The 17411-nt window shown below is 41.0% G+C and overlaps 1 protein-coding gene across 2 annotated transcripts in view; it reads right to left on the bottom strand.

Moving 5' to 3' along the window:
• GSK3B (glycogen synthase kinase 3 beta) overlaps positions 1–17411 on the bottom strand; it is a 152192-nt gene that overhangs the window by 91774 nt on the left and 43007 nt on the right. For both annotated transcript variants that reach the window (XM_068958145.1, XM_068958154.1), the window contains exon 2: positions 4808–5001. In XM_068958145.1, coding sequence (XP_068814246.1) covers positions 4808–5001 — 194 coding nt within the window. The remainder of the gene's footprint in view (positions 1–4807; positions 5002–17411) is intronic.

Below are 17411 nucleotides of genomic sequence, written 5' to 3'. Positions count from 1 at the left end.
ACCTGAGGGCAAAGCTACAAAACGTAGCAATAGGGGGAAGATGTTTCTTAAAATATTTAGAGACAAGATGCTTCTTGCAGCGTGTCTGAAGCTGGAAGAGGGAGACCCAGCCTGCACTGAAGAGACAGAGATCCCTTTTTCCCTTATGCCCTTCCAACTGAGTTTCCCAACAAGTGTCAGGAGGCCAGGTATCAAACTCTTGTGTACTGTCTGTAGGCAGAACTAGCTACAGTCCAGGTTTAAAGGCTGCAGAAGAGACTTTTGTTAATTTTATTTCTGTCAGGCTACAAGGCACATCCTTTGTCAAAATGGATCAACTACCTAACAGTTACTTCAATGCAGATTGAAAGCCCCTGGAAACGCAGCATTTTTTCCAATAAAATGCTGCTGTTTCCCATATCTTGAACAGTCCAGAATAATGGACAACCAAGAAACAAGTCATGGAGAGCCTGCCAGGGGTGAAACCCATTAAACCTGCTTGGAAGTCAGACCACAATGGGGTCTGTTAACCACCAAGATTCTGAAAGTAAAAGACACAAATTGCATTAGTCAGTAGGTCCACATGTGCACGTGCACATGCACAGAATGACACCTTCAACCACAAGCAGAGACGCAGAACCTATTTAAAAAAAGAAACTGGGTCAACTTTTCTAATTGTTTAAAACATGTAAAAAACTAAGTCTCTTGAAGAGCTAACAGAGCTAAACACCCAGGTTTTTCTTAAAGGAGAGTTTTTCCTCATGGTTTTACATTTTTCACATGAGCGGCTTTGATCAAAGTTGCTATAATTAAGTTAACACAAAAAGCAGATACAGAGTACTTTGAAAAAAATCATCTCTTCATACTTAGCAGCTTGATATATTTGAAGCAAGAACTGAAGTAAAGCTGTTCTTCTTTCAGAAACATTTCAAAAGGCTCGCACAAGTATGCAGATCCAGCAGAGGAAGAAAAATCAGAACCTCAACACAAACTTGTTTTCTATCCTGCTGCTTTATTGGGTTGTAAGGTTCACGTTAACACTGAAATTTTCTTTAGTTTAAAAAAAAAAATCACATGCAAATGCAGAAAACATTTATTCCTAGCGCAAAATAGGAAACAGCACTGCCTACTACTCAATGGCCTCAGCTATATCAAAGTATAGCTTCATGTTTATGGCGTGTCAGGGATGCAGTTCGCTATTGGCTCAGACTGCGGAAGACCTACCTATTTGAATAATTCAGGAGTTTATTTCAACTAAGCCACGGGCACATACAACTTTAGCAATGAACCTAGGCAGCCACTGAATTATTTGACACACTGCACAGCGTGAGTGCTTCATGCTATGGAAGGTGGCTTTCTCTTGCTGCATGTTGAGGTCCATATGAGCTATTAACAAGACCGCTGATACCCAGTATAGATTGCCTGAAAAGGTATTAAGAATTATTAAGAACTCTCTTCTTCATTTAGATGGTGACAGCCTAGCAAAAAAAGGGGAAACATTAAGTACTGCAATCCAGATATGAACTGTTCATAAGTATTTATACTCTGTCAACTAGGAAGTACTTCTAGCAATTCATGTATTCATTCCTACAGGATTTCTTAAGGGTGGGCCAAGAATCACAGAATCGATACAAAAATTAGACTAAGAATGTTCCTATTTGTGCTAATATACCTGCTTTCTTATTATTACTTTTTGCATATTAGAGAGCAACCTGACTGATTCTTAATCTGAAGAATGTTCCAAGGAACATGCCAACAAAAGCAACACAAGAAAAATTTATGCTACCTATATATTTTTTTCCTTACAAAACATCACAATTAGATCGTGTCAGGTAAGGCCATGCATAGAAGCATGGAGGAAAATAATAAAAGAAATAAATAATGTAACAGCAACAGTATGCATCAAGAATGTTTCACATGAGGACCTCTCCTTATGCACCTGTGGGATAGAAGCAGAAATACAGTATTGATCTATGAAAGCCGTGACAGTACTTAGGAAGTTTTACCATTTGAGTAATTTTCGCCCTAAAAGGTTGTAAACATCTGTTGTATGCCATTCATCAAACAGAAGTGTCTATCAGTCATCCTTATCAAACTTTTAACTGAGAAGACCAAAGAAAATCTGATTCCCCATTCTGATTACAGACAATTTGAATGGTTTCAGAGATGAGCAATGAACAGCATGTGGTGTGAACCACTCACATAAGTAACACATAGATTGTCCAAAACGACGTTACTTAAGTTCTCATGCTTAATACGGAGATCAGGTCCAATGTTTAGCTTAATGAGGTCAGAAGAACTGCAAACCAAAATTAAGCCTAAAATTCTATTCAAGCTATTCTTCCCAGTCATCTGTCCCTATGCCTAGTATACCAATACCATTGCTCTAGCACGTTACACTGAACTATACGCATATGAATTTTTAAATGATTTTTAAAAGATCTAAAAATTGGCTACTGGGGTGCATTTTCCCATCCTCTCAATAACCTATGACATGCAGAAGGAGTGCCGAGAGATTATGTTCTCTTGGGACTTGCTAGAGCTTCTGAATCACATCTCTTAAGTTTCAGGGACTTAGAACACAAAGGAATTACGCAGCATGTACCAAGATAACCCTGTCAGGGTTTTAGAGGTAAGCAGACACCAGCTTGAAGCACACAGCTGAAAATTTCACAGATGGTCCACACTTCAGAAAGTAACTTCCGTACATTACTACTTCCTGATGCATCTCCACTACGGTGACTAGGGCAGACATGTTTCTAAAGCGTTATTCCCTCTCTTCCCTCAGAAGTTGACAACATTGATTTAAAAAACAAAACAAAACGAAACAAAACAAAAAACCACATGCACACACTACTGTCACTTCCCACTGCCTGTCTTAGGGTTTTCCTCATTATTCTCATGGGCAGATAACAAGCGGCCAATTTCTGCAGGAACTCTAGTCACTGGAACTGAGATTGGGACTCAGGCTGCCACGCTGGGGTGGTGACAGCCCAACCCAGCTACGCAAATGAGCTCTTTGAACAGGAGAGATGGTCTGTTTCTAAGCTACAGTCTAACTGTATGACTAACACACGTTCAGAAGTCCCTGTTTAACGGATAAAACATTTGATCCCCTATTTACAACGTATATCAGATGTTCCCAAAGAGTAGCATACTTTCAAGCAGTTGTACGCTACTCCTGATACAAGATACAGGTCGCCAGCTTCCAAATCTGCCCAGGCAGAGGCTTTCATCCATCCTCAAGGATAAATAGCTCCATATAGGAATTTACACCTTCAGCTAGGAGAACATGCACTTCCAGATTAGAAAGTGAAAAGAAAGGCCGAGAAAGGGAGCACTACACTGATATGGGGGGGGGGGGGGGAAAGGAGCTGAGGACAAAGGTCAAAGATGGAGGTCATACAGATGGGATACCAGTTTGGGGTAAAGAGCATGAGAAAATGCATAATTTGGCTACTACTGCAGATATGACCCATGCAAATTAGAATTTTTTAAAATATATATAAATATATAAATTAATTGTATTTACCTGTAAATCTACATATGCATCTATTAATACCGCCACCTGGAGGTATTAAAGCCCCCACATATGTGACATTCTCAGTTTATGTCCATCACACGTGGGTGATTAGTTCAGAGTCCGAGGGGGAAACACCCTGCCTTTAGGTTTTTTGTCCCCTGCCCTTTTTTTTTTGTTTTTTAAAGCGAAGAGAGGGCTACTGTTCAAAGATACCATGTGTTTTTCTAAATGCTTAAAGAAACAATCCAAACTAAAAAGATATTTAGTCAGATAACAAAACGCCACTCGAGAGAGAAAGAGAGGGAGAAAACAAGAAGAGGTAAACAAGTCATCCACTAGCCTTCAGATGTATTTCTGCAACTAACAATAGGAATCAAATTGCAAATGAGAGTTTCAAATTGCCAACTTTCTTTTAATACGCTTTGATTTTCTATTTTTAAGCTCCAAAGTTTCCATGTCGGGACCATGCCAACAATATTACTGGTGGCACCTTCTCTACCTATTGTCCTTACACTTCTGTGCAGAAGCTCTGGCCTCCAGATGCGAAAACCCATGCTTTTGATTTCAGATGCTAAATCAAAAGCCTTTGTTACCATTCACAGCTTGAACAAGTTTATCTGCAGGCCACTTGACTATAAGGGAAAGCAATGAAACATTTTATGTTCACCTAGCACAAGAGCTAAATATAATTTTTTGTTTGAAAGGCTACTCGTTATTTAAAAAGAAAAAAAGATTCACTAGTCTATTAAAACTGTGAGAATAGATCACGTTTATAAATCAAGTCACTTAGCGAAGTAACTCTCCTTCAGTCCAAACTGCCCTGGGCTCAGTATTTATTACCTTCTTCCTTGGCCAGGACTTTTTTGATTTACTCAAAAACAGCCTTCTACTTTGTAGGTGCAATAACCAAGAACAAAGTCCAAAAACTTCTGTACCTTCCAGCGGCCTAATTGAGAAGAATCTATGGTAGAAGAAAGTAAGTTTAAGAAAAGCCTTTCCTTTGTTTCCCCAGTTCATTGTCTCACGAATCTCGTCTGGGACCAGAAACAGCACCACAACATCAAACCAAGACTTTTAGCCTCCTGTTTTGCAGTAACCCAAATAAACTTAACAGCAGTGACTCACTGATTTTCAAGTTAAACTAAATCCATTTATCACAAACCATCTGTTTAATCTTTGGTCTTGAAAGTTTTGCTTGCATTTATGTGCTCCAAAGAAAATAATCAAGATAAAAGTTTGCCATCAAAGAAATGGAAAATGAGATAACATTCATGAAGAATATTCTAAAGTTATGCATAGTCTCACCTTAAATCTTTTATCCTGCAGGACTTTCTTAATGGCCACAAGCTCTCCTGAATCGCAGAGTTTGGCTTGATACACAACACCAAAAGATCCATTTCCAATCACCTTGGTGTCTGTGTAGCTAACTTCTTGTGGTCGGTCTGGACCTTGTCCAGGAGTTGCCACTACTGTAGTCACTTTGCTGCCGTCTTTGTCTCCTGCAAATCAAAAGATATGGAGATAATCAAAATACATCCATAAGCAATTCCACCAACCAACAAGAATAAAACAGAAGAGTAAAGCAAAAATTTACATCAACATGTACATTTCAATATAACAGGGAAAAAAAGCCTCCGTCCACAAAGAAAACACTGAACATTTTTAAAATAAATATATTTAGTAGAGACAATTTTTCATTTAGATCACCATAACAAAGATATTCCCTTTCCGGATGTAATTTTTACATCTGATTAACATAAGTGGCATTAAATACAGGACTGCCTGTATTACGAAAATTAAGCATCAAACCTTTTCCCCATATTCTTCTCTAACTGAAGCAAGCAAACTGCCTGCATAGCAGCACTCTTTCCTTTATATATGTCTGGCAATAAAAAACAGCAGCATTGACAAAGCTTGCTACAATCCCACCCACACGTAAAGCTTCAACGTGCGTGCGTCAGGAAGTAAAAGCTTTGTCAAGGCTGGCGGCGGACTCCCGATGGGAAACGGAGGCTTCGTGTCACGCAGCACCGTCCTGCTCCCAGCTGATTTAGCCACAGCGCTGCTGGAACACAGAGTCTGTTTCCGCCCTTCTTCCATCCCTGAATTTCCATGCAAAGGGAGGCTTTGGTGGGGAGGGGGGAGCACGAGGACGACAGCACATGCTGAGCTCATGTCTTGAAGTGAATGAGAACAGATAGGGGCACGCACTTGGGATCCCAGACACTGAGGGACGCCGCACAGCGCACGTACTTCATCGCAGACACAGCAACTGCGGACCGACTTCAACTGCCAGTAGCCAGCCCCACGTTCGCTCGCACTGATGCAACCGCCTTCCCATAGAAAGACAAAGCCACTATTGCCGACTGTAAGTACCACTTATTACCAGGGGTGCTTCTGCTTGTTCAAAGTGTGACTTTGCTCACAATAAGACAATTCAACTTTTTAGACATTTTGCAAGCACACACTGGGCGTTCATAGCCCTTCAATTATAACGGTTCAGGTTGAGAGACTAAAATAGGGCTGCAAAACAACCCCAGAAGTCATTGTTCCACAGCAACCGCTCTCCAGCTACACATAATCTGCACTCAAGAGACATCCGTTATCTTGGTTTATTAAGAAAGCTTCCTTCCACACCTTCCCCAGGGAGCCCCTTCCAGTCCACCACTACTCATGCACTCACCAAGATTTTGCTAATACGTAACTCAGATCACCCTCGCTGCAGTTCAGGCAAATCACTCCTTGTTTTATTCCAAGAAGGCATGGAAAATAGTTTGGTCTCTTCTCCCTCTCCCCTCAAAATACACAAAGGGCTGTTGCAAAGAAAGTTACCACACTGGAAATGCTATTTCTCTTTGGGCTAAAACCTCTCAGGTATGGTATCCAAAAACTAGACGCTCCAGAAGCGGCTTGCTTCTGCTCTGCCTAGGGACCCGGTGACTTCTTGTGTCTGACTTGCACCACACTTGTTTGTACAACCCAGCATAACGTTTGCTCGTTTTGCAATGCTATAATCGGCTCAGTTGGTGAACCCATATGCTTTTCTGCAAAACTGCTGCCTGTCCAATCATTTTCCACTTTCTCCTTGCACACCTGATTATCCTACGTTTGCCCCAACTGAACTGCAGCCAACATTACTTGACAGTATTTTGCCGGCTTGTAACATCCTTCAGAAGACTTGGAGTCACCATGACAGGAACTGCAATTCATGCTGGAATACAGAGTATACCTAATAAATTAGTGAAAAAGAGTGAAACCTGTGAGACTGCTGAAAGACTTTGTATAACCCCCTTCTTGGCGTTTTTTATGCAGTCTGTTACTTTCCTGGGCTGCTCATGGGAATATTGGTTTGAACACTGTAAAGTCAAGATATACACATCATCTACTACTCCTGTACCCATAAGGCTAGGAGAAAAGCACATCAGTTTAACATGATTTGCTCCTGAAAATTGCACATTAACTATTACTCGTCTCTTAAGCTAGCTTTTAGGTCCTTGAAACTGTTTCCTTTCACACATCCAACTATTCCATGAAGCAATTTCAAAAATAAAGCACATTACTGCAAATGGTACCCATTACTTGCCAAGTAATACACAGCAGATATATCCCTTCCCCAAAACATTCACAAGAAGGAGAGAAGCAGATATACAGATTTTGAGAGAAAAATGAAGAAATAAAAGAAAGAAAGGAAAACATAATTTCTGCTCAGAGGGAAAGAGGGGAGAATAAAAGGAAGCAGAATAAAATTGCAGGGAAAAATTTACCTCCCCTTTATGATAAGTATAAGTAGTAAATGGAAGGAAGCAAGGAAGAGAAAGAACATTAAAATCCTTTTTTAGTAATCAAGTTGAAAGAGTAATTGTGATCGCACTCTCGACTTTGTTTGCCTAGCTTTTCTATGATTAGCTTTCCAAATCACAGTATATAAATAGGTGACAACTGTTTTACTGCAACAATCCTTGTCATTTAAAAGGTAACCCCCCTACGTGTACACGTACATGTGAGTGTCTTGGCTATGAGGCCAGAGTATCACGATTACTGCGAGCCAGGTACTCCCGCGGCCCCTCCTGTACGACTACTGAAGTCTTAAAGGTAGAAGAAAACTCATTTCTGGTAATACCAGTAGAGATTTGAAGCACTTGGTATCAAGAAACCTGCTCAAAGGACACGGTTCAGAGCCAGAAGCCACTGAGGGATCTCTTCTACCACAAGAGCAAACCCTGAATTTCTGGCCACCGCAGGCGGTTCCTTCCAATGCGGCCCTGCAGCAACCTCCCTGGCCAATTCCTCCACAGCTCGGAGAGGTCCAGATGGGAGCCCAGTCAGCTTCGCACTGTTTCCCTGAATCCTTGGAAAAGCAGCTCTTAAACTTGTTTAAATTCATAGCGCTTAAAAACAGAAGCACTGACACTTCCAAGGTAGCTAAACCAAGAACTACTTTCTTTCTCTGCCAGAACGTTACAGATCACAGGTGTCCTACAAGTTTCTCCCTTCTCCCACTTTCAGCAAACACCACTTCCATAGAGCGATCAGCAAAAGTCACCATGAGGACTCCAAAACTGTGAGCCTGTATGCAGCTGCAGAATAGCTGAAACTGAGGGACTGTAGCAGTAAAAATTCACCTGGCATCTTTCGTAGCTTTGATTTTGAGCAATAAAACATCTCACTACTTTTCGAAGCATACAAATAATATATATTTGTCTCACAGCTGCATCCAGCAGCTATTCAGCCCTGTTCAGCCACTCATTGCACCACATACAGGCACGTAGTGTCCAGAAGTCCATACATACTTTAGAAGGGCTATCTCCGTTTTTACTGTTTGGACAGCAAGACTTGACTTGCTAGCTAAACAACACAGAAAGGAGCTCACTTAAATATCTCTGAGAAATACTGGTTTTAGTCTCAGCAGGATGAGAGCTAGCGAAAAGGAAACACCCTTTTTCAGCCATCTGCACTATCTCCAAGTATCTTCAAGTCGAGACTCCAAATATATCAAGAAGCCTTACACCACAAGTAGGCCTTAATGACAAGCGAAAACAAGTTTTCATCTCATCTGCTTTACTCCTTTCTTTGTTTCAAAGTGTCAGACTTTCTGGCCCCACTGGATAGGCAGGCATTGTCAAGCTCACAATACTTTTAAACACCTCTGATTGTAAAACATCTACAATAGAACTAAAACATTAAATTGAAAAACTAAGGAAGGAAGGAAGGACCAAACACCAAAACATTAAACAGCTTTTAAAGCATAGCTCACAGCAGAAGTCGCTCCTGTTTGCCCAGGGGAAGCTGACTTCTGGTGCTGACTGCAATATGACCTAGCTTTATTGCAAAAAAAGCAAACTCACGCGACTCATGCAATCATCCAGGCAAACAGCCTTTTTAATATCCACAAGAGAGGCACAGAAAATAAATAGCTATCACATTATAATACGCTTGTATTTGCACTTGGCACATTTCATCCAACCCCCTTCAAAGCATTTCCCCACATCCATGTGATGTTTAACATCAATGAACTGCTATTTGCAGGTGTTTCTAAAGAAGAGGTGATTCCAGAAGTCGGATATGCACGTGAATCAAAATCTAGACATCCTAATTACCCAAAGCTCTGATCTTCCCAGCTCACTTCCCACCTTGCAGCACATGATTACTGTAAGGGACAAATCGCTAGCATGATGTAAAGTCAGTAGTTTGAAAGTGGAGAACACTAATCACTTTCTGGGAAGAAAGAACTTATGCCATTTACAAGGTTCATTAAAGCACCAGTGCAAGCTCTAACTCCATTTTTCAGGATGTTTGTAAAATTTTAGTATGGCTCACGTCAGCTTCTTATCTAATGCCTATGATCACCTACCCTTTGAAGTTGGGTGTTAATTCCATTCCGTGCACTCAAAAAAGCTGAACATATTCAACTGTGTTCTGTTATACAATTCATGGAACGAGTAAACCAAAATGAATTCTATCAGTGTTATTCTTAATGAAAGAGTCCTGTGGTTGGGAAGAGATGCTTCCAGAAAGTTTCTGGCAGACGTTTACCCAGGTGAAGCAGTGGCCTCTACTACCGGCCAAGCATTTCTTCACATAAATGTCACACCAGCTGCAGACTCCTACTGCTAGCTCCAAGTGAGCCCTTCTACAAGGATACTGCACGTATACCTTTTTGTTAGTGCCTAAACGTTAGCTGTCAATCAATAAAATTCACTTCAGCCCAAAGACACGATGAAAGACTTCCTTAACAATTGATCCAAACTCCCCCCATCCGTGCTAATGAACGGTCTTGGAGGAAGTCCAAAATTATGTCTCTCCTACATCCCTTCCAGCTGTTTAGTTCCTGACTAAGCAGTATACATGCACATTAATGCACACATAGTCAGAGGTCTCTGATTCGTCACTTCTTTCAACCACATAGAAACCCTCTTCCTCCTTCCTCCTCTCGTGTATGTTTTGAGTAGAAGAAACAAAGAATTAGTAGGATGTTTACAGATGCTTTCTTCCTACTTCAAATGCAACCTCATAAGCCTTTGTACTGTCTACAAATTCCTCCATTTGTTCTTTCTTTTGACTTTACCTAACTCCTCTTGCATCCCTCCTCCAATTGCTACACTCCTTTGCTAGCATGCACGCAGCTCTTCCACTAAATATTAATTAGGTTGTTTTAAATCTTAAAAGAAATCTTAAAGAAACTCTCACAGGACTGCAACGCACTCTTTACAGCGTCTGAGGTCACATAGGTGTCTGTCTCCATTTAATTCAAATGTCCTCTTTGATCCACTTTAATTCTCTGTGCCACCTCCCTATTAAGGTGTGGCATCATATAAGCCAATCCTGACCACTTTGTCCCTTCCCAAGTCTAAAGCTTCTCTGCACTTTCATCTTCATTTGCTGGATGTTCAGTACAGTCAACAAGTCACTTCCCTTGAAACCCTACCCTGCTGGCTCCAGCCTCTGCCAATTTAAATAGGTTACAACCAGCAGCTGTCACAACTATCTATAGAAAAATGGGTGACGAGAAGGGGATGGAAGTCTATCAAAACTGCATTTTTTTCAGCCATTGATAATTTAGAAGGTCAAAAGAACTGAATACCTTGCGAAATAAGTATCTTAATAGCACACACACAGTTATCTGCTAGCGCTTGATGCAGATCATCAGATAACACTATGGAACACACCACCTGGCTTCTTAGGCATCTGGTTTTGATATGTAAAGGAAGGAGGTTTGATGTCATCACCTGCTGGAATAATCTTCAATGTGAACAACGCATGCTCAAAGAAATATGCTGTCAGCAGTAGAAATAACAATTCTAAATTGCAGTTTTCTAACCATTTTCCTGCACGCAATAAGGGTGGTTTTGTGGCACCTCATTCATAGAAAGCAGCTGATATAGTCTCAGTGGCAGTGTAAGTACAAGCAGTGACATCACAATTATATTGTTCATATAGTTCGTATACTGTTCATATCGCTTATGTCTATAAATAAGTTTGAAATGGTAACGTGCATACCTAGTACATTTTTAAAAAGTTAATTTCACAAAAAGCCAGTAATTATGAGCCAACACAGGACAGAAAGTCCAAAAATGGTATTTATGGGCCATTTTACTAGACATCTTCCCTTCTTCAGCAAACTGCATGAATGTTACCTAGTGGGAGATAAAGACAGAAATAAATGTACAAGGATAGAAAAAGAGAAACTGTGGGAATCAAAACCAGGAATCTAACAAAACACAAAGAAAATTTTTTAAATTTACATCAAACAAAAGGAATCCTTGGAAATTCAAAAATAACTCTGGTTAAAGGTTGAACAAAAATCATAAGTATGTCAATCATCACTCATAGAAGGCAGAAGCATTCAATAAATATATACGCTGTTTTTGGCACAGGAAATGTCATCTGACTTCTCGGCTGTAACTGAATACCGTAATAAAGAGTAGCCATCAGACGTTACTTAAGATCGGAAGAATCTCACAATTTGTATCCAAGGATTTTAGAAGAGCAAGCTAAGAAGTTCGAGTAGTGAGGATGTTTTTCTAATAAGAATCAGAACTCAGATGTTCAAAGGTGAATGGGATGACCCAGGAAATTATGATCCCACAAGTTCAATGACAGCCCAAGATTAAATACAATATCAAATATATACTTTGATAACATAAACAATAATTTGGTTTACGGAGTCTGGTTGTCAGGCGCCACTTTTTTTTTTTTTTTTTAAAGAGACTAGAGGTTTATTTGGAAAAAGAAAAGAAACAGTATTGATGCAAAAGCACTGACTTCTGTAAGGCTTCTGACTTGTTCTCACGTCCTAAATTAACGAAGAAACAAGTATACAGAATGAAAAATGATAATAAAATTACAATATACCAGCCCGTAAGTTTCAATATAACGATCATCTAAGAACGATTAATAGGAGGCCCCATTGACATTAATTCTTGGCCCTACACTATTTACTACTTTTATCAACAACCTGAAAGAAAAGCAATGAAGTTGTGAGACGCAAGATAGGGAGCTATACACAGTGGAGAGATCAATGAAAAGACAGGTGGCCTCGCTCTGGGACTGAAGTACAAAACACACGGAGGGATCTAGGAACCCAGATAACAGGCCACACTGTCGAACCAAGTAACTCTACCCAAAGCAGCATCAACTCTGACTTGGAATGCATCCTGACAGATAGTCAGCAGAACGATCAGGAGCACCAACACAATACTATTCCTAAGACCTAAAGCAACCCATGGACGTATAAGCAGGGGAGCATCAGCTAGGAAACAAAAAACAAGTCCTCCCCCCTACTTGGCATCCATGCAACAGCTACTGGAATGGCGTGCTCACTTCCGGCATCTAGAATTCCAAAGTGATAGATAACTCAAAACACTAGAGAGATTCAGAAAAAAAACCCACCGACATTATAAAAAAAGTCAGAAAATACATTACTTTGAGTGAGACTAAGAGCTCAATCCATTTAAGTCTAAGAGAGAAAGCTGGATGAAAGGGAACAGAATTTCAGAGAGGGCTCTGATCTTTAGGTAACGATATTGCATATAATGACTGGAAATAGAAATTGGCCAAGTTTGGGACAGTATTGGGTGGGGGGGAGTCTAGCAATGAGGAGAACATTTTTGAAAAATTCTTAAAGTTGTGGTGATCTTTGCAAAATGGATTTTCATTTCAGACTGGAATATTTTCTAAAACATATAATACAGCTTAACGACAACTATTAGACTTGAAATAAGAAAGCCTGCACTAGATGAACACAATGATCTCTTTGGGTCTTCAGGTCAGAAAAGTTCAATATTTATACACACCAGCTCTTGCTACACAGCAGTAATGCAATGGTATCAGAGCTCACTACTGAACATGCTGCTCTCCACAACAGCCAAAATCTTCATGCAATCTAAACAAAAACAGAATAAGGTGATAAATGATGCAGAGGTGAAACCATTTTTCACTGGCTTTATTGTTAATGATAAAATTATAGTTGCAACTAATTGCAATGTGGCAATTCACTGCTGTTCAATACAGAGACAAATAACCAGGACAAATTTCAGCAGCAATGCCATGCCACTCAAAGACCACTAAGCAAAAGGTGTTTAAAACACCGTCCTGCATTCAAAGGTGTCTTTGCCTCTCTCTGGAAATACAGAAAGGGAGCGAAAAAAAGCAAATATTCATTCCACTTGCACCAAATGTTGGTAAAGCTTTTAGATGTCAATCAGTTCCAAAACACTGCAGCTAGCAAAAGCTGTAAGCCAGTCCAGAAGAACTGTTGGCACGTCTATATTTTCCTCAGCAACTTCTAAAATGATAATACAAATTCAAAGAACTAAGTGTTAAGAATGTGTAGGATGCACTTGAAAACTGGAGAACTAAGAAGTAAAGTCATCACTATCATAAAACAAACTGTACCACCACTGTAAAATAAGCAGTAATAGCTCAGAAAGGGAACGTAACTTTATTATAAAAAATGAAGAAATATGTAATTCAACTGACCTTTCGGGCTTAGGCCTTTTTGACGTCAGTACGTCACAGGAAACAGAGAAACTGAATAGACTTTCAGGAAATTGTAACAGGTAATGACTTGCCTCACATCCCTATATTTGATGCAACATACATATTAAATAACACCAAGATTCAGGGATAGTTTTGTCCTATTACTGATCTGTTGATAAAAACCTAACATTCACCTCAAGGATCAGCAGCTAGATACACTGCATCTCAGTTCGGTCATTCCAAAGGTCACTGAAGTTTAAGTCTCTCAGAGGGGGCCATACAATTTTTGGAGGGGTCATACAATTTACTTTTTGAAAGCTTAATACTGATTGTAATAAAAAAAAACCCAAACAAGATATTCAGATCTAGGAACGTTCACGTGATAGGCTTGTTAAACAGCCACTTAAGTGTCACGTTAAGCTCCAAGGCATTTACTTTCTGCAGGCTTTTAGATCTAAACTGAAGCAGCAAAGGCAAACACAGGAGAACATTCACAACACAGTTGTGCTGGTCTTCCTCAGCATCAACTTTACTTGAAGCAATTTCTCAAAAAAACAAATACCACAAGAGGGGAAAAAGGAAGGAAAGGACCATCGAGCTAGCTCAGACATCTATCACTTTGGCCATCGGGTGACCTCTTCTGGATCCAACTGTGGCAGAAGAGACTACAATAGCCAGTTGCTTAAATTGGCCACCATCAAATCCCAACAGGTTGCCAGTCCACTGACTTGTGAACCAAGCAGCTGAAGCCAAAAGGGATGTTTACTTGCAACATTTGAAGAAAAGTTTCATTCTGCTAAAGCCTTCCTTCCTGCTGCGATGTGAGCTGGTGCCCCCCTCCCTGCCTTTCTGAGGCGCATCTAAGGCTGACGTTAACCTGCTCTCTCAGTAACGCAGTTTACTGAGTACTCTCCTGAGGGGAGAAGAAAAAAAACCTCTTAAAATTAAAGTCAGACTGATATTTCTGTCACAGCAAACAGAATACCACAGTAAGTTTCTAAGCAGAAAAATAAAAACAAACAAAAACCCCCCAACTTTGCCAAGCTTCAGTTAACACTGAGGTTGGAGGGGGGAAAAAAATGTCTTTTACCTTAGGGAGTCACATTAAAAGAAAATCTTTTCCTAGCTACACAAAACATCTACCTGAATGCTTGTATTTAAGTTTCTGCTTTGGAAAAAAAACATAGAAACATACAATTAAGGAAATCTAAACACTGGCTGTGCTGGCATTTCATAAGCAGTCTCATAGTTGCTAACAAGTTATTTTTAGTAGGTTCTCTTGCTGTTCTCTTCTCTACACACGCATATACCCCACTCCACAGAGGTTACCTGGCTGTACAGATCAATTTTAAATTTAGATAAGGTGATTCCATAGATTATAAAGTAAGTATTGGCGCGATCGTAACAGCATTCATTTTTCTAATCGCAGGACAGTCATTCCTGCCCCAGACAGCTCGCAGACAGAATGAGGGACATGAGGAGAGTGGGACTAAGCAGAAACAGCATGACAACACTGTCACAGCACGAGCTGGTGGCTGTGCAGCCCCTTCGCTGCACAGCTTTCTCGAGCTAATTGCCAGCTGAGAAATTCAGACTCAGTCCAAGAAGTGTACAGCATTAGCATTTCTTCTTTCAAGTTTCCTATAGCCCTTCCTCCCTCTTACGCCATCAGGGAACATGATTTAGCAAACATTTGATAAAGACAACTAGAGCAGCTCAGCTGACGCATAGTGACTTATAAAACCCCTGTAACTGAGCCCTGACAGGGCACCAGAGACCCCCAAGTTACAAAGAGATCCTATTTAACCTCTTGTTTGTGCCATTCGACAGCTGGCCCTTGACAAGTCTATCAGTGCCTTCTAGCAACGTCAATACAGTAAATCCACCACTGGACACCTACGAACACACTCACTTTCAGAGGACTGTCAGAAACTGCAACCTTTTCCCCCACAAACTAACAGCTGATAAACAGCACACGTCTGGGAATTCCTACAGCACCTACAATCATGCCATCTAAATACCTGGTCTGAACTACAAACCTTTTCGCAAAAGCAGTTCCTAACAAACCGCTTAAGTAGAAGACCCTTTACTTGCTGTAGGCTGCCCTGGCTCAGTTTTATCTGCATTTATTACAGCTTTTGAATCCAACTAAATGTATGTCACCTAACCAAGTACTTTTCTGATCCCCGAGAACAGCAATCATCAGTGTTTCTTCATTTTTATTATCTCTCTGCAGCCATTAAGAGGTTTCTGCTGTGCAGGCCTGTACAGTTAAGCAAAACCCACAGAACAGCAGCCTGCAACAGCTGCGAGTTACCATGACTCTCCCTACGAAACACTTGCATAAATTAAGATAATCTTAATACATCTTAGGGGAAGTCTCCGTTCCTCTCTTGGGATTTGAATAAGAAAGCTTCCAATCATGCTTGTTACAGCAGTGCTTAAGTACCAACCCTCAATAGGACCCCACTGTGCGAGGCACAGCACTGGGAGCAAGAGACAGCTCCTGCCCTGAAGCCTCCGTAGTCTAGCCAGAACAGCAGACAGACAGACAGACATGGGCTGAGACAGTAGACCCCACAGAGGAAACGACATAACGGTCAGTTGTTCCTGGCAAGTGCTGCAGTTATTTGAGAAGGAAGGAAAGGAGAAAGACAGACCTTAAAGGAAACGGGCTAAAAAAAGAAGAGTGAAGGTAAGGAACAGCAAAGGCAGGGGACAGGACACACACACACAAGAGCAATATCAGAACGATACTAAAAAGAGCAAAAGTGGAGAGAAGCAGGAGCAGAGATTCAAGGAGAGAAAAGACTCCAGAGAAGGACTGCTACATCAGGACAGGGCAGAAAGGCCTCCCACCAAAGGAGCTCTTTGAGTGCATGAAGCACTTGCTTTCACTGCTACTGCAGGCAGCCCAGCCAGAGCCTGCAGCCTTCTCCGTAGTCATCGCAACCCCTGCCAGACCATGGAGTTGTGGGGGAAGGAGCAGGGCAAAGCATGTCCTTCCACAGCTGCAGGGTCCCATTTCTTATGCAGCTGTGGTACCTGCCACAATATCCAATCCTTGTTGCAAACACCACAACCCCAAACCCTCAACTTCTGTCTTAAAAAGCAATTTCTATACGTGTTGACAAAGCAGGTGGCTTTGAAAACTCAGACACAATGACAGGCAGCATCTGCAGCATTCTCACTGGAGGGTGGAGGACTCAAGCCATCTCCCCCTCTCCCAGAAGGAGCCCATGGGTTCACACGCGTTTTTCTCGCCTTCAGGGCATCAGAGAGTTTTTGCTTTTTGATTTCTCTATTTTGCTACTGCCAAGTACCCCACAATTTGTTTCCTGCCCTGATAGGACCTCATATGTTTTCTTGCTCTCCAACTTTAATGAAATAGGACAGCATTACAGTACATACTTGTCATGCTACTCCTCATAAGACTAGAAAACAGAATGGCAGAACCAGTGTCCAACCTATAGAGAGAAATTGTTTCTTGCTGTGCTTTCATGCAGACTCTGAGATGGCTCAGAATCTGATATAGCAGCCAAGATGCAGAGAGAAAGACAGATGAAGCTAGTTATGAAAGGCTTTCGTTTGATACCTATCTCAATACTGGAGAAAGAGAGTAAGAAAACGGCCAACAGCTCAGAAGCACCATCCATCCCATGTGGGAAGTACAGTGGGGAAAAAAAAGTCAAGTAGTGAAGTGAACAGAAAGTGAACAAGCAGCATCCGAAATCCCCATGTTGAACTGTGGCCTGTACTTGTATGTTATTCTACGAGCCAAAGGGGCACTACAGTAATTCCTGTAGAAACTAAATTCAAGTTGCCTGGAATTGTCCCATTCATGCTGCAGAATACAGGTCAGCTCTAAGACTATGCAACTTTAGAGGCAAACAGTCACCAGTACTGCTTTAGATTACACTGCAGAATGGCA

Source organism: Struthio camelus, chromosome 1 (genome assembly GCF_040807025.1).
Source record: "Struthio camelus isolate bStrCam1 chromosome 1, bStrCam1.hap1, whole genome shotgun sequence".
Taxonomy (NCBI): Eukaryota; Metazoa; Chordata; class Aves; order Struthioniformes; family Struthionidae; genus Struthio; species Struthio camelus.
The sequence above is the reverse complement of the archived record's forward strand: the minus strand, read 5'-3'. Positions and strand labels throughout refer to the sequence as shown.